The 16,661-nt window shown below is 38.4% G+C and overlaps 2 protein-coding genes across 8 annotated transcripts in view; one reads left to right on the top strand and one right to left on the bottom strand.

The window, feature by feature from the left end:
* Positions 1-8,055, top strand: part of ldlrad4a (low density lipoprotein receptor class A domain containing 4a) — a 75,787-nt gene extending 67,732 nt beyond the window's left edge. For both annotated transcript variants that reach the window (XM_052533140.1, XM_052533142.1), the window contains 3 exons: positions 2,487-2,641; positions 3,537-3,590; positions 3,984-8,055. In XM_052533140.1, coding sequence (XP_052389100.1) covers positions 2,487-2,641; positions 3,537-3,590; positions 3,984-4,514 — 740 coding nt within the window. In that variant the 3' untranslated portion in view covers positions 4,515-8,055. The remainder of the gene's footprint in view (positions 1-2,486; positions 2,642-3,536; positions 3,591-3,983) is intronic.
* An 881-nt stretch (positions 8,056-8,936) lies between these two features.
* fam210aa (family with sequence similarity 210 member Aa) lies at positions 8,937-16,254 on the bottom strand. 6 transcript variants are annotated; one of them, XM_052533135.1, is made up of 5 exons: positions 16,117-16,254; positions 15,789-15,813; positions 14,630-15,027; positions 10,479-10,590; positions 8,937-10,059 (listed from the first exon to the last, which is right to left on the bottom strand). In XM_052533135.1, exons 3-5 carry the CDS (start codon positions 14,956-14,958, stop codon positions 9,793-9,795), a joined length of 708 nt encoding a protein of 235 aa, XP_052389095.1. In that variant the 5' UTR covers positions 14,959-15,027; positions 15,789-15,813; positions 16,117-16,254; the 3' UTR covers positions 8,937-9,792. The 6 variants fall into 6 exon arrangements, with proteins under 6 accessions (XP_052389095.1, XP_052389098.1, XP_052389097.1 ...); XM_052533138.1 differs by having other exon boundaries at positions 16,128-16,241; XM_052533137.1 differs by having other exon boundaries at positions 14,630-14,985; positions 16,117-16,224.
* Between the last annotated feature and the right edge of the window lie 407 nt (positions 16,255-16,661).

The following is a 16,661-nucleotide window of genomic DNA, read 5'->3' as shown; positions in this document are numbered from 1 at the left end:
TTAGCCTGGCAGCTTAGAGAAAACTGTTACAGTGTGTTAATACAGCAATGGACAGTCCTGGATGAAGGAATGGTGCTAGAGCAGTGCCCGGTACTCTAGGTTGGCTGAGATTACAAACCTAGTGTCACGGAGGTTGAGATGTGTCAGTTACATGTTCACCTCACCCCATCCCCCTCAAACTACCACCAGTTGTCTGTCTCTTGGAGTTGGTCCAGGCTGTAATCCGGTTAGGGCCATTTTATCTCCTGTGCTGGGTTAACTCCTGGGATGTGTCTGGTCTCTGGTTCTCTCCTCCAAGCCCTCAACAGATGGGGCCTTGTCTTGCAAGCACTCTCTCTGGTGGAGCCGTGGCAAAGAGCCAGCGCCATTGCAGCTTATTTAACAGTGTCATGGCCCAACTGCATCCTGGGTAAAGCCTTGTTATTGTAGAGAGAAAGTGGCCATGATGGAAACGTCAGGAACTAAAGTTTGACATGGCTCACATAAATAAACTACTAACTTGACAAACTTTTCAGTAGAGATGAGTCAGGATGGTTGACTAGTCATCTGGCAAGTCGGTTATTGAGGGTGATTGATTAACTTTACTCTAAAGTCACAATGAGGAACTACTAGAAGAAGTGATAGATCATTTCTTCTTTTATTGTATTGTTTATCCAAGTCTTAAGGATTATCATAAAAGAACAATACAGAGAGAGGACTTGGGATTGAGAGAGGTGGACGTTGCACTCAAAAGTTGAGGCAGATAAGCTTGTGTAACCCCCATTTTCCAGGTCCTCACTGCCACACCTTGTTCTTGTTCCAAGTGGGTCTAGAACCTGGGTCTCCAGCATGGAAGGCGGACGCACTAACAAGGAGGCTAAATGACTGCAGCCACAAGTGCCTCTCGAGAGATCAGTGGAGTGAAGATTACCTGCACAGCACCTACTCTCTGGCTCCCATTACACTCACCCCCTAAACCTCACTCCCATCCGGGTCATGGCACCAATGTAACCCCACTCTTCCAGGTCCTCACCACCACCCCTTATTTTGTTCTGAGTGGATCTTGAACCCGGGTCTCTGGCATGGGGGGTGGACACACTAACAAGGAGACTAAATGATATACATTACCAGCATACATTACCAAAGAGAAGTTTCCACCAGAAAATTCCATTATGAAATTTTAGTCAAACTCTAGGAGTTCATAAAAAAATTAAATAAAATAATTGTTCACAATAAGATATATAACATGCATATGGACTTTAAAGAGGATGAATTTGAATTTGCAGCTTCGGGGAAAAGACCATCAAAGCACCCATTTCATTCAGATCTATTTTCCTACGTAATACAAAGTCCACTGTGTGTTGCTGATGTCATAGCCGTATGTTTGCCAATTACCCTTAACATCAATGGAGATTGTGTTAGACAGCTGATGGTGTTTACTTCAGTTTTCATAGCTTTGCAGCAGTTTTTCCATTGACTCATAATAAACCTTCACGTGTCAGATGGAATTGTCTGGGTTACTCCGTCAGTGGGCAGCAGGGATAAAAAGATATCTCTGAATTTATGTGTGGCATATTTCTACAGGGTTTTCATGTGACTGCAGAACGAGTAGGTTTCGACTGGGCCCAACTGTGTGTTCAAGGGTTGAAAGAGAGGTCTACCCTGTTTGGAACAACTTGTCTGATCGTTTTTCACGATTGCTGGAGAAGAATCACTAAAACAATGATAAATAGATTGTCATGTTCATTCAGTCACTTCCTTTCAAAGGATTCTCAGTAAGGAAGTATGAAGAGATTTACATAAAAAATGTATTCCTTCCTTTGATTGAGTGAGGTCTACATATGACATAATCAGTTTATGAAATCTTTAAGATGACACATATTGAGCTGTGCTACTCATGTGGACAGTGCTCACGTTAATAATAGAAATGACCCCAAAACTCTCTCGTTTCTCTTTTTTCTCCATTCTTTAACTTGATCTAGGTCAGAAATGCCATTTGAAATGTCATGTTATCACATTTTTGTGGATTAGTCTGTTGATTTTGTTCTGTCAATCTCAATACTCCCAGCTGTGTTCATGTTACTGCCCCCTGGTGGTAAGAACTAAGAACATGATGGGCTTGCCATATCATTACTTGTATTCATTAGCAACTGTCTAGCTTTACACCTCCTCTCTGATGTTCCTGAAAGCTCATAAATCATTAACAGCAATCTCTATTTTTAAAAATGAATGCTTAATACTGTCTTGAACTGTTTATGCTGCAAACATAAATGATATCTGATAAAACTATGTGCATTTTTGTGGTTCGATGTGGTATTAATCTTTTTAAGCAATCAAGCTTATGATTTTCAACTGGCGGATAATAAAACAAGCAATAAAAAAAACCCTTGCAGTGAGTTTTGCACAGGGAAAATAGATTGAAAATATAAAACTGTTGTAACTTCTGCAGCTCTCTGCGAATGTGTGAAATATGCTAATGATTTTCTCTCTGTGTTCTTGTCTTGCAGCTGAACTGGAGTTTGTTCAGATAATAATCATAATTGTGGTGATGACTGTAATGGTAGTTGTAATCATCTGTTTGCTGAATCACTATCGGCTATCGGCCTGGGCCTTCCTCACACGCCACAGCCAAGCCCGTCAACGAGAGGAGGGCATGCAGCCGGTAAGAGTGTGTGTGTGTGTTTTATTCTGAGTGGGTGTTCGTTTGATTCTCCAGTCACCATGTGTGTCCTGTCTGTGTGCACACTGAGTGGGTGTAGAGTTCCTGTTCTTTTGTTTGATCCCCAAGTGTGTGACTTTGTGACCGTGTTCATATGGGCCAGCTTCAGGGTCATTGTGTCGGCACACCTGCACAAAGGCATTATGCAGTTAGTTACTAGGGATGGGTCAGTATGGTCCACTTTAGTTAGGTTGACTTGTGCCTTTAATGTTGTTTATAGTGCATTATAATCCCTAGGTCTCTGTTTTCTGTGTGGACTGAAAATGTTGTGCTATAAAAGGTTAGAGTCATTAAGAAACATGTCTGATAGTGGGCTTGACACTAAACCAACCTATTCATACAGAAGTCTAACTAGTCATTTAGGTAACCCACAGAGTAGTTGATTTTGGAAATACGCAGTTCTGCACATCCGTGGTTCTTCTTTATGTTGATTTACGTCCTGTAGTTGAGATCGAGACATGCTCGTCTAGACTGCAGATCCCAGAACAAGAGAGAGAGAGAGTCATAAACAGATATGAAGGAGTTGAAGATGTGATTTAGGAACAGATGCAGAGCATGAAAGGACCCAAGCTCTTAAATTCAGAAACAAGCTAATAAATTTAGAGAAAAGCACTGTTTCTACTACTGCACAAGACTAACCAGCGGTCTTGAATTAATAATGCATGATATTAATGCATTCTCATATTTACTGAGTGTGCATTTAGATAAACTTTTCAGATGCCTGAAGCGAATTTGAGTTTTTCTACTCAAACCTAAAACTCTAATGCATGAGATGAAGTTGATTTATGTCTTGTTCTTAATGCATGACTCACACTGGCCTTTCTTTTCTGTATCATAGGACGCCTGTGCATGGCCAACAGATAGTTTGGTGACACAACAAGGAGCCACTGAGGTTAGTTAACTGACTTGACATATTCAACTTTTCTGCTAAATATTATTCCTTTCTCTTATGCTTTACTGTCATGTCTATGGCTAGGCAATATAGCTAAGAGCTAATAGCTAATAGAAATCACTATATTTCTTCATTTATGCTCTGAAATGACTCTGTGTACGCTAAATAAATACAGTTATTTTAAATATTGAATATTGCCGGTTTTACTTTTATTTTCGGTCAAATAAATGCAGCCTTGAGGCACTTCTTTCAATACATTAAAAAAACAACAACATTTGAACAATATTCATATTGTATATTGATTGTATAATTAACTAATTGTATAATTAGTTTGGCTGAATGTTACTGAATGTTATTTCTAAAGTTATAATGAATGTTTTCTCCTGTGTTCAGGTGATGTATGGGCCACGAAGCGGAGAGCGCTTCAACCCACCTTCATTTATGCAAAGGGATCGATTCAGCCGCTTCCAGCCCACCTACCCATACCTGCAGCAGGACATCCACTTGCCGCCCACCATCTGCCTGTCAGACGGTGAGGAGCTGCCGCCCTACAAGGGCCCCTGTACCCTCCAGCTCAGAGACCCCGAGCAGCAGCTCGAGCTGAGCCGTGCGTCCGTGCGCGCCCCCCCGAACCGGACCATTTTCGACAGCGACCTGATAGACGTTTACGTGCACGGAGGCGGCCCGCGGCCCCCAAGCAGCAACTCTGGCAAGAGTGCCTCGAACTCGCACATGGAGGGTCCGCCGCCCACCTATAGTGAGGTGATGGGTCAGACATACCCAGGCTCCGCCTCCTTCCTGCACCAGCACAGCAATAACACACCACCCTCCAACCAGAGGACAGCCAGCGGCTCCGCCCAGCCTGGCGCAAGCACAACCCTGTTCGTCAAGGATAAGGATAGCCGGCGTGACAAACCCATGTGACTAGGACACACCTGCAGAGGGCAGTAGAGAGCGTGTGCCATCACCTGTGCTCTCCGGTACTTCCTCCTGGACCTGAAGGGGAGTGGTTTTACTGTTAGTACACTCCCCTTGCACAATTTAAATCAAAAATATTGAGGAACCAAGCTTACAAAGTTTATTTTTTGTATTTTTTATTTTTTTTGCTAGAACTTTGGGGCCTTGTATGGATGTTTGGGCTCCTCGGCTAAATCTCTTTGTTCTTTTATGCTTTCCTGTATTTAAAGAACGCGTGTGTTGGCACAGATTGTTTGCGTGAGAGACCACATAGGTCATAGGATTGAGAAATTTTCTAATTGTTTGTGCATTTCCAGGACTCGTGCACAAAAACTGTTCTCAACTAATCAAAATCCAAATTGAGTGCCATGAAGAAATCTTAACTCTTGGGGATGTGACTCACAACAACAACAACAACAACAACAAAAAGTCTTTATGTTGCACTTATTCTTTAGAAACGCCTACCCTTAGTTTCTTTTCATATGTCAATCCACATGGTTCCTGTTATTTTTTTCCTTCATTTTCACGGTTCTCGTTTTCCTGAAATGGAGATGTAGAACTCTGATCCAGCCTAAGATCTCCACACCTGAACTGCATCATGGCACTTATTTAAAAAAGAGGGGGTTTAACAAGCCGTTCAGATTCCAGATCACTTTTTCCACCGGCCAAGTGAGAGATACTGGCATGGATATCTGCGGATGGAAGTCACGACACACACGCCACTTTCATCCTGTCGAGTAGCACTTTAAACTTACGTCACTTCAGCATTGTCATGGGGTCCAAGTGCAAGGGAATCATGGGAACTGTAGTCTTACGCACATCCTGTCTCCTTCTGAATGAGTGTGTCATATCTCAATTTGTTTTCACACTAAAAAAAGCATGCATATTGTTTTTTTCCCATTTATCAATACTATACTTAAGTTCACGATCGTATATGGATCTCATATTTTATCTCTCCTGGAATGCTGTTTTATTCCGAGGCAACACACTTCTATCTGTTATTTGTCATCAGTTTTATCACAAACGAATCGTGTACCAATCATAACGAGGTACTTCCCGTTTTTTTATTTTTATTTCTTCATTTGAAGTCGTATTCAATCACATGGCACACGTTTGTAATGCTTTCAGACATGCAGATTGTGTTTTTCATCACCCCTGAGCTTTATAAAACATCAGTCTTTGGCCTTCCCTAGAAAGTCCCATAGAAAACCTATTTATTAACTAGCTATTTATTAAAGTTACCAGTTTGAGAGGACATTTAGTCAAAATGGGAGGGAACGCCACTCCCCCCCCACTAAAATAGACTTTTATATGATCTTTTTTCCCCTTAAATAGCAAGACTCTCCTATCGCCCATCCGCTTTGGCTCTGAAACCTTGGCTTCCCGTCACTCATTCTGACCACGCAGTTTGAGTTGTACTGTATTGCTGCTGCTGCTATGCGCTGCTACCGCTGCTGCTGTTGTCCATTCGTTATGTAGGCCTTCCCCATTACTTTCTATTTGCGTACCAACCGAGACATAGATATTCATGCTCTGTTTTGGTTGTCTTCGCTAACTTTAGCGCGTTTCCACTGGCATAGTTGTGCTAGGAAAAGAACCCAAATGTATTTTTTTCCATTTGCAGCCGAAAGGTTTGCATGTTACTATTTACATGAGCATATCCGGTGCCTAACAGTCATGTTTAAGCAGACATAGAAACCCACTTGCACTCAAAAGTCCCCACCTTTGTTGTGCCTCACTTCCTATGGTGCTTCTTTCAGTAGTCGGACTCTGTTTATTTGTACGGTGCTGTATATAACTTGAATATATTATGCACATATCCTACCCAATGGGTAGAAAACCACAAGAAAGCATTGTTAATACTGTAATATAATGTATAGATAATATTAAAAAGAAAACTTTAACATGGTGGCATCAAGTTTTGTGAATGCCTTCAATTGTGCTTTGTCTTTTTTGTATAACAGAGCAAAGAGAAATGCTACATTATAGGGTCACAGAAATACAAAAAGACTTATATAAATATATTTTTTTCCTATACAGTAAATGCAAATCTGTTGTGTGATGAAACAAATATTCTGATTCTAAGGCAGTTAGCCTATATAAAGGATAACTAGCTGCTGCTTTTGTAACTTCCAGAGAGAATTATAAATGCCAGCGCTTGTCATTTTATTTATTGATTTTGTGACTGCTAGCTGTTGTGTAATATCCACGCAGAATAATAAAGTCATTGCAAGGAAACGGAACGGATTGTCGATTTCTGGGCTCCCACGCGGCCTTTAGTCACGTGGTTCATATCAAATAGCTCAGGGTGAGGCTTTTTCGGTTAACATTCTGTTGTTTTTATGCGCATAATTGAGTTGTGTGGTATTTAAATAAGCATCAAATGAGGAGAATCCAGCCCATAGCTGATCCTTACTGCATGTTCACGTTGTCATTTTCCTCTGCATAGCAGTCTGGTTCCGAGGCTCCTCTCCAGAAACACCGATCCGCGAGCGAGTGACTGGAAACTTGTGTTGGTGAAGCCCCTTTCACACTGCACGTCGGACCCGCAATATTCCCGTAACATTGCCTGGTCGCCTTCTGTGTGAAAGCAACCACGTCCCGGAATTGATTACCGAATCGAACCCGGGTCGGGGACATAGTAACATTGCGGTAATCGATCCGGAACGAGCGCTGTGTGAACAAAAGCCAGATCGAATTCGGTATCGAAGTGATGACGCGCGTTATCGCGCGACTTTTTTACCGGCTGTTTTGAAGGAAGATCAACATTCGTGACGAAAACATATGTGCAAACTGTAATGAAGCAGAGATCAGTTAGTTCCTCACTTTCTGTGCTGACGCCGAGATCGTTTGCTTGCTTCAGTTAAAGTATAACGTGCCAAGCGTTGTCGACTCGTACATTACACGTCACGTGCTGATGTCACGTGTCGTTACGGGATCTTCAAGGGTTGTGTGTGAAAGCACGCACATATACCGGGTCATCACTGGCAGTGTGAAAGTGCCAAATCTAGCGACCAGGGAACAATTACAGGAACACTTTACCCCTGTATTTGCCGGAATGGCAGTGTGAAAGGGGCTTAAGAGACTTCAGCGTTCCGTTACAAGGATCTGGATTTTCCCGCCAATCCACAGCAACGTTCTCCATCGGCCTTGAGCGACATCCCATCCAAGGACTGTATGACCTATTGTGGACTACAAAGTTTTTTGTTGTTGTTGTTGTTGTTTTTTACAAGAAGTGAGCGAGGAACGCTGCTGTCATTACGCCTTTTTATTTTATTTCTATTGTTCTATTTAATTGTGACGTCAGCGGTTTTCAGTTTGAGGTCTGTTAATTGCAATACTTTTACAGGAAAAAAGGTGACTTAAAAACCAACTGAAAAAAAATCATAAAAAATAAATTCAAGGAAAAAAAAAAGACACTGTTGTAGTCCCTCATGAAACGATTCCACGCTTGTTCTTTCGCTGTCATCAAATGGCTAGAGAGAGCAATTAAAGTTGAGGAAAACAAGCAGAGAATGAGTCTCGTTTGTGCTTTGTGTTTGTCATTATGTTGTGCTAAGTCGAACTGAATCTTAAAATAATTTGAGTATTATCAAACAAGCTCTGGTAAGAAATGGCAATAGTTAAAGGAACAATCCACATTTTGGGGGGTAGGCTCATTTTCCAACTCCCCCAGGGTTAATAAAGAGTTTTAGTTTTTTAATCCATTCAGCCGATCTCTGGGTCTGGGGATAGCACTTTTAGCATAGCTTAGCATACATCGTTGAATCCTATTAGACCAGTAGCAAGAGTTTTGATATTTTTCAGACTCCTCTGTAGTTAAATCGTGTACTAAGACCAGCGGAAAATGAAAAGTTTCGATTTTCTAGGCCCTTATTATTAGGAACTATACTTCATAATAATCAAGAAACTGTGCTGCCGTACCATGGACGCAGCAGGCACAATGATATCACTCAGTGCCTGAAAATAGTCCCTTGATTATTACGCTGGAATTTAAGTATAGTTCCTAATAATAAGGGCCTAGAAAATCGCAACTTTTCATTTTCCACTAGTCTTAGTACACGATATAACTATAGAAGAGTCAAGTTTTAAATAGGAAAAATATCGAAACTAAAAGTGCTATCCCCAGACCCGGAGATCGATGAATGAATTAGAAAATGTTAAAACTCAATTTATTAACTCTGGGGGAGTTGGAGAATGAGCCCATTTTTAAAAAATAAAAAAAATATTTTATTACCTTCGATCATCCACACTGAAAAGTGTCAGTATGAAGCCAAGACAAAGGCAAAACCCTACAAAAACTTGCGTTTAAGAAACTTATCCAAAATGCATTTATATATATACGTGTGTGTGTGTGTAAACTTTCAAACATTTCAATTGTACTTCATGCTTTGTGAAACAATATCTTTTTTATTGTTATTGGTGACAGGCAGCCAAGTGGAAGATCCGTCATCAGACAATAAAAGGCCTCACAATCCCATCAGACCCCAAAAGCCCAAGTGCATCAGCAGCCGGATAATCAGTTCCATTATTATTAAACTTCATTAGTCACTATGCAAAATTAAGGAAAAAAAGGACTTGAGAAATGTGACACTCCACAGACATCGACATCGGAACATGAGCTCGCATAAATGACACGCATGAATGTGGCAGGAGTGTACCAAAACGGAAACAAGACGAAGGCTGTTGCTGATTTACAGAATGAACGTCAGCACTATTTGTGAATTTATCTGTATTCATTTTTTTCATTATTTTAAACCATGACATAAGCTGGATTACATCTTAACGTACAATTTCAGCTTTTGCGTAATACCAATATAGAATAAATTCAATGACACACCCATTTCATTCTCAGTCACGTATGTGTCAAATCTGTGACTTTAGAATCCTTCATTTAAATAAGATCCAGTGTTATGTGGTCAACTCAAATTAATTATTACATAATATGATACTGGACACATTACACCTGCCGTTCTCTTTAGAAAACACACTCTTAACCGTTAAAAACACTCCAAGTAGAGTCCAAAGGCTTTCAGCAGACTGTGATATTTTATATCTAGAAACTATGGTCAATTTATGAACCATAATCTTGTTGTGATAGTTTAGCATATTTTGTTAACAGTGAGTGTAGAGGCTACATTACACTATTTCATATATGCATAAAACATGTTTCCTTAAGTGTATTATTATAACTTTTAAATAACGTGAATCTTCATGAAACTATGTGGGGAGTAAGTCTATAAACCTATTCCTTTTTCTTTCGGAAAGACACTTTGTCTTTGGTTTCTTGAAGTTTTTCTGTGAACTTGTCTTTCGTTTCCTCCATCCTCTCGGATATACGATCCTTGGTCTCCTCCATCTTGCCAGAGATCCTCTCTTTGGTCTCCTCCATCTTCTCCTGCAGGTATTCCTTCACAGGTGGAGGGGTGGACATGTACCCGTGCTTCCTCAGGTACTTCACGGACAGAGACGTTCCTCCGAGAGTCACCGTGTAGCGCGCAGGTGTGGCGATCTTCACGAGAGCAGAGAACATCAAACCAGCGTCACACTCTTAAAAATAAAGCTTCTTTAATAAAATCTATGGTTCCATGAAGAACTTCACATTCACAGGACATTCCCATTGCACTAAAGATTCTTTCAAGTGTAAAAAGGTCATTCTGATTATTAAAATGTTCTTAAAAGTATAAAATGTCAATGACATTCTAATTAAATCATTTGAGATGAGCTCAAATTTGTTTATTCAATTTCTTGCAAATTCTTTTGGAAAACTGAACCTACAGTAAATCTCCTTGATTTTGCTTTGATTTTCATGATACTAACCAGACTTTAAGTTCAATTGAAGTTTATTTTTACCATTTTATTCTAATTTGTAAATCAGAAAAATCAACACATGAGTCAATTATTTTATAGAATTAATTCTAGTGCACCCACCTTGTACATGGCGTAAGCGGTCAGTGCGTAGCCACTCTGGGAATTCTCCAGGAGTTTCACCACCTTGTCAGGAAACCCAACATACTCCAGGAATGGTACCAAATTCACCCCTCTACACAACAAAAAAAGACAGGAAGCATAGAAATACATTTCTCATAAAAGCCTTCATTTTCTTACGGCAAAGTTATTCATACATGAGCATTATATTGTCATATATTCACATGTGGGCGACCAACCACTTTTGGTGGCCACTGACTTATTATATGTACAAATAGCAATAATAACAATTAGTAGTAATTTTGTAGCAATTTCTGCAATTAGTGTATTTTTTGTATTATTTACATACTATTATAGTCTTTAATCATTTTATAATTTTTTTTAGCTTTTATTTTTATACTCTGTTTACATTTTAACTTTCTTTTTATTGTTTTTGTCATTTTCTATTACTTTTCTAAATATTTCTATTATTCATTTTTATTTCCATTTCAGTTTAGTTTTAGGTTTTATTTATTTTTCCGATAAGCAATTTTAAGGTTCTAAGACAACAATGAATAATGTTGCAAATAACTGAAAGGTTTTTTATCCAATATTATTATTTGATTTAATCTTCAATTCAATTGCCAATTTTTTAAAATAGTTTTAGTTAATGATTATTAACCCCCACACTGGTTGAACAAAGTATTTGAAGTGAACAAAAACACTTGCAAAGTATAAATAAAATATAATGTGTGTGTGTATATTAACACTTCTTGTTTTCGAAAGATACTGAAAACTTATCTGAGAATCAAATATTCAATTTAGACCAAATGGGCATCATTAATATGAGCTAAAGGCTGAGGAGACAAACGGATAACTCGGGTCTTGTCTTCTCTGCAGAATGAGCTCATGCTGAGTCTCAGGCATCCATTAACACCTCCCACATTTCTCAGGCGTCTAGACAGTGGTGACCCACATTGAGCCAGATGTAATGCAGAGTAAACATTCCAGTGTGTCATTTACCTCAATCCACCGCGTGCCATACACATACAATGACTGAGCAAAAAGAAAATGACCTAGTACCTACCTAACACCCCCCCCCCCCCCCACCAAACACACACAGCTTCACAGATCAACACACCCTCTCCTGCAAAAACCTCACAGCTGGCCCTTATTCACTGGTTTGTTTTGTCAGAATCTACAATTTAATGCTGCGCTTCTCATAGGACATTGGCATTTTATTTATTCAGTTTTTATTTCTTTTTCTTTAATTAACCACTCTTAAATATCATCAATAACAGATCGATATACTGTATCAGACAGGCTGATATTAAGCAGCAGATAAATACTGAGAGAGTTCAAAATAAGTGTTGATTTAAATTCAACAGTCTCATTAGATAAATTTTAGTGTACTTTTTATTTTTATCAAATATCAAAAGATAACAATATTGAATTATTTTCTTAAACATTTGAAATACATTTTAATTTACAGCTAAAGTATTACAAACGTAATTTGTATAGTGTACTATAATAATAATGTTTTTATTAAGTATTTGTAATATTTTTATTTAGAACTAAAAATATAATAATAATAATAATGATTATTATTTTATAGACATATCGATAATCATAAAATTGTGGCACGATAAATCGATGCAGAATCAATCTTTCCGAATGTATTGTTATTCTCTCTGGAATTGATTCTGAGCAAAGATTTTAACAGCAGATGGCGCTCTACTCCAGTTTTTATCCACACACTCAAATGCTCATGAAGAAAAGCGCTTGTTCATTCGGCGGAGTCTGTAATATCACCTCGGCTTAGAATAATAGTTTTATGATGCGAGATTAATATAAACACAGCCCACTGTGAACACCTTTGTAATTCGATTCCATCTTTTCAAATTTTTATAAACAATTATTTTAGGTCCAAGTGTGTGCAAGGATTTGGAAACGAGCAGAGTACGGCTGTTTCTAAAGCATGCAGTGCCATCTGCTGTTCAAACTACGCTCAAAACTGGCTCGAGAAAGAATCGCGATGCATTCGGAAAATTTCAGAATCATTTCTCGAGTCTCGATGCATGTATTTATTTTCCCAGCCCTAATTAATATCAGCTGTTATGGCACATCTCTGTGGAATATTTAGGAATACTGCACTTGTTAAAATTACAAATGACCTGCTTCTTGCGACAGATCAAGGCTGCATCTCATTTCTAGTCTTACTTGATCTTAGGGCTGCGTTCAACACCATAGATCATGACATACTCATAGATAGATTACAAAACTATACAGGTATTCAAGGGCCGGCTCTAAGATGGTTTAGATCATACCTGTCCGATCGCTACCATTTTGTTTACTTAAATGGGGTGTCATCTCATTTATCATCAGTAAAATATGGAGTGCCACAAGGATCCGTCCTAGGTCCCCTTCTATTTTCAATATACATGTTGTCCCTTGGTAATATTATTAGAAAATACGGAATTAGCTTCCACTGTTATGCTGATGATACTCAGCTATATATCTCAACGAGACCAGATGAAACTTCCCGATTATCTAAGCTAACAGAGTGTGTTAAAAATGTAAAAGATTGGATGACAAATAACTTTCTCCAATTAAATTCAGATAAGACAAAGATATTAATTATTGGACCAAAAAACACTACACAGAATCTTGTAGATTACAATCTGCAACTAGACGGATGTACTGTTACTTCCTCTACTGTCAGAAATCTGGGTGTTATATTAGACAGCAATTTGTCTTGTGAAAATCATATTGCCCATGTTACAAAAACTGCATTCTTCCATCTTAGAAACATTGCCAAGCTACGAAACATGTTATCTGTTTCTGATGCAGAAAAGCTAGTTCATGCATTCATGACCTCTAGACTGGACTATTGTAATGCACTTCAAGGTGGTTGTCCTGCTTCGTCAATAAACAAGGTAGTCCAAAATGCAGCAGCTAGAGTCCTTACGAGGTCAAGAAAATATGATCATATTACCCCAATTTTACAGTCACTGCACTGGCTACCTATTAAGTTCCGTATCAGTTACAAATTATCATTACTTACCTATAAGGCCCTAAATGGTTTAGCCCCTGCATACCTAACTAGCCTTATACCACATTACAACCCATCACGCTCCCTAAGGTCACAAAACACTGGATTTTGGTAGTTCCTAGGATAGCAAAGTCAACTAAAGGAAGTAGAGCTTTTTCACATTTGGCTCCCAAACGTTCGGGGTTCAGACACACGCTCTCGGTTTAAATCTAGATTAAACCGCATCTCTTTCGCCAAGCATACGAATAATGTATCTTTTAAATTGTGAGTGTAGTTGCATCTGATCAAATGTGCATTTTTATTCATTAGCTTGGGTTAAATTAATTTTTACTTTGTTGGATCAGCAGCTATGCTAATGATGTCTCTATTTTGATTCTATGTTTTGCCACGGATGTAACTAGGATTTACACAAGCTCCAGTCTGGATCCAGAACACCTGAGAAGAGATGATGCTGACCCTCAGAGGACCTCAGATGATGCTGCTAACCCTGAATCAACAAACAGAACTAACAATTATTGCTACAAGCGTGACTGCGTCATATAATAATTATTAATTAATAATATTAATAATGTTCATCGTCTGGTTGACTACGTCTTGTGTTCATTTTTTAAAAAATCCTGTCAAACGTGCACAAACTGACAGTCACCACCATAAGCTACTACTAAATATTGTAGAAACATAATTTTCTGTAAAGTTGCTTTGTAACGATTCGTATTGTAAAAAGCACTATAAAAAAAATCTTTAATTGAATTGAACTGAATACTTCATTCTGATTAGAAATCATTGCGTTTGGTTCGTTAATAATAACACATTAAAACTCAATTCAATATTATGCGTACAATTATTTAATTAAGTCATCCTGGTATCATAGACTCGCAACTCCTGCTTTCACGGAAGCTTTGCGTTCAAATATTTAAACTCAAAGTAATATTTTGTGTCTTATTATTTACATATGTGGCAAGTAGCTGCTTCGGGTCAGGGTCTTGTATTCACTCAGTTATTCTGCAATAACAACCAGCTGTTATTCATCGCAAGATTGTATTTATGATTCACTCAGTGGTCGTCGAATATCAAGTATTATTTTGATCTAAATGGATACAGTTGTGATCCATCATCTACTTACTTCATGGCAGCGTAGTAAAATGTGCCGAACCACACTGTAGAGGTCAGCAGGTGCACAGGGATCACGACTTTGCCGTACTGCTTGAAGGTTTTCTTGAATCTCTGAATGAGGCCGATGGACTTGTCCTGCAGAGGGTCTGGATCCTCCTGCACCGGAGCAGGGTTTCCTGGATGATCTCTCTGAGAGCTCAGCCAGCGCGGGCTGGAGCTCAGGCGTTTCAGGCAGCTGTGGGGAGCCAGCATCTGTGCGGGACGGCTGCAGGACGGAGGACTGATCTGCAGCAGGACAGCAGGCTGCCGGAGGACTCTCACACACACTAAACACTGCATCCCAAACAAGCTTCTGCTCCCAACCGTCTGCCAGCAGAGAAACAAGAGCACAGTCGGATAGGGACCTGACTGTGAGAACAAAGTGAGGACGACAAGATCATAAATGACAATCAACAAGACCATCTGAGATGTAAGCAGATGGTCAGTAGTTTGAGAAACATAATAAACAACAGTCTGAGACCACACTGACACTATTTAATTGATCGTTTTTATTATTATTATTATTATTATATTTAAACCCAAAAAATGTAAAAAATAGTAAACAAACAACAACAACAACAGAAAACACTATAATATACATTATTTACATTAAGTATTTTTTTAATGAGAAATAACATTATATATAATAAATTGCACTATTTATAGAGAAAAAAAAATTCTATTGAAACTCAAAATGCTTTTTGAATTGGTTCAAATTATGAGAATGATATTTGATGTAAATTACATTTTCAACAGTATTAGTTCATGTTTAATAGTGATGTTGATATTGAAGACTTCAGTTGTGAATTGTGTTGATTTTCAATTCAAACGGATACAGGATTTGATAATTTGTTGTTAATAAAAAAAGGAATAATTAAAATAGCGCTAATGGTACATTATTTGGTATTATACTGATATTAGAAGCACATTTATAATTTATATTAATATTTAAAATCAACAGTTTTCACGTGCACTTGAGATATTTTCTCCTGCCCGTTACAATGTGTTAAAACCCTAATATTATTTAAAGCTTGTGATTTCACTTATTCTTGGTTTGACAACAGGCAAAACATGTAGATTTATAATAAAGCCTGTGCATCATATCAGTTGACGTGAATTATTTTTCCTACCTTCAATATCCCATCGGTTCAGCACCTTAAAAATAGTGCAGAAACAAATAAAATCAAATAAATCATTAGCACATGCTCAGTCACATTTACAAAGAAACTTTATAGATGAGAAATCACAGACCGACCTCCTAAAATAATCGTTTTTAAAATGTTTAGTATGAACTTGTGAAGTGTTTGGGTAGTCACCAAACGTGAGCCGCTAGCTTTGCTAAGTGATGTCTACTGACTGAGCTGCTAAACTAATCAAAGTAGCACCCGTCCAGTGTCTAAATACACGAAGCACGAGAAATGTGCACAGCTACACACAGGAGTGATGAGATTTCCCTACCACACACATACGCATTTATTCATGTCCTTTCTGTCATTCAGAGACCCCGAGCAGAGCGACATCACACATGGTGACCGCGCGCAGTGCGTTGTGGGAAATGAAGTACAGTCGTGGGATGATGAATGGACTACACGCATGTATGTCCGGGAGAATCGCAGCCTGTGACTTCACTTCCAAATTCCAAAACCACAATAAATAAATATTATATATATATATTTATTTATTTATTTTAAAAAGTGTTAGCCTCCTTATTACAGTGTAATATTCACTAAGCCTACATATATTTTTTAGAAGAACGCACTTAATACAAGCAACTTATTCAAGAGTAAACATTAGAGACAGGCTTGATTTATACCCTTGACTACTCACTCACTCTTCACAACAATTATAATACAGCACAATATATTAATTAAAATAATATTTTGTATAGAATTTTTTTTTTTTTTTTTTTTACAAATTGAAATAATATAAACATGTAACTATAAATGACTTTTGTGTTATCGGCAATGTTTTAATGTGAACATAAATGTAATCGACTTTGATAC

Source organism: Carassius gibelio, chromosome A19 (genome assembly GCF_023724105.1).
Source record: "Carassius gibelio isolate Cgi1373 ecotype wild population from Czech Republic chromosome A19, carGib1.2-hapl.c, whole genome shotgun sequence".
Classification (NCBI taxonomy): Eukaryota; Metazoa; Chordata; class Actinopteri; order Cypriniformes; family Cyprinidae; genus Carassius; species Carassius gibelio.
Note: the sequence above shows the minus strand (reverse complement) of the source record. Positions and strands in the feature narration are given on the sequence as shown.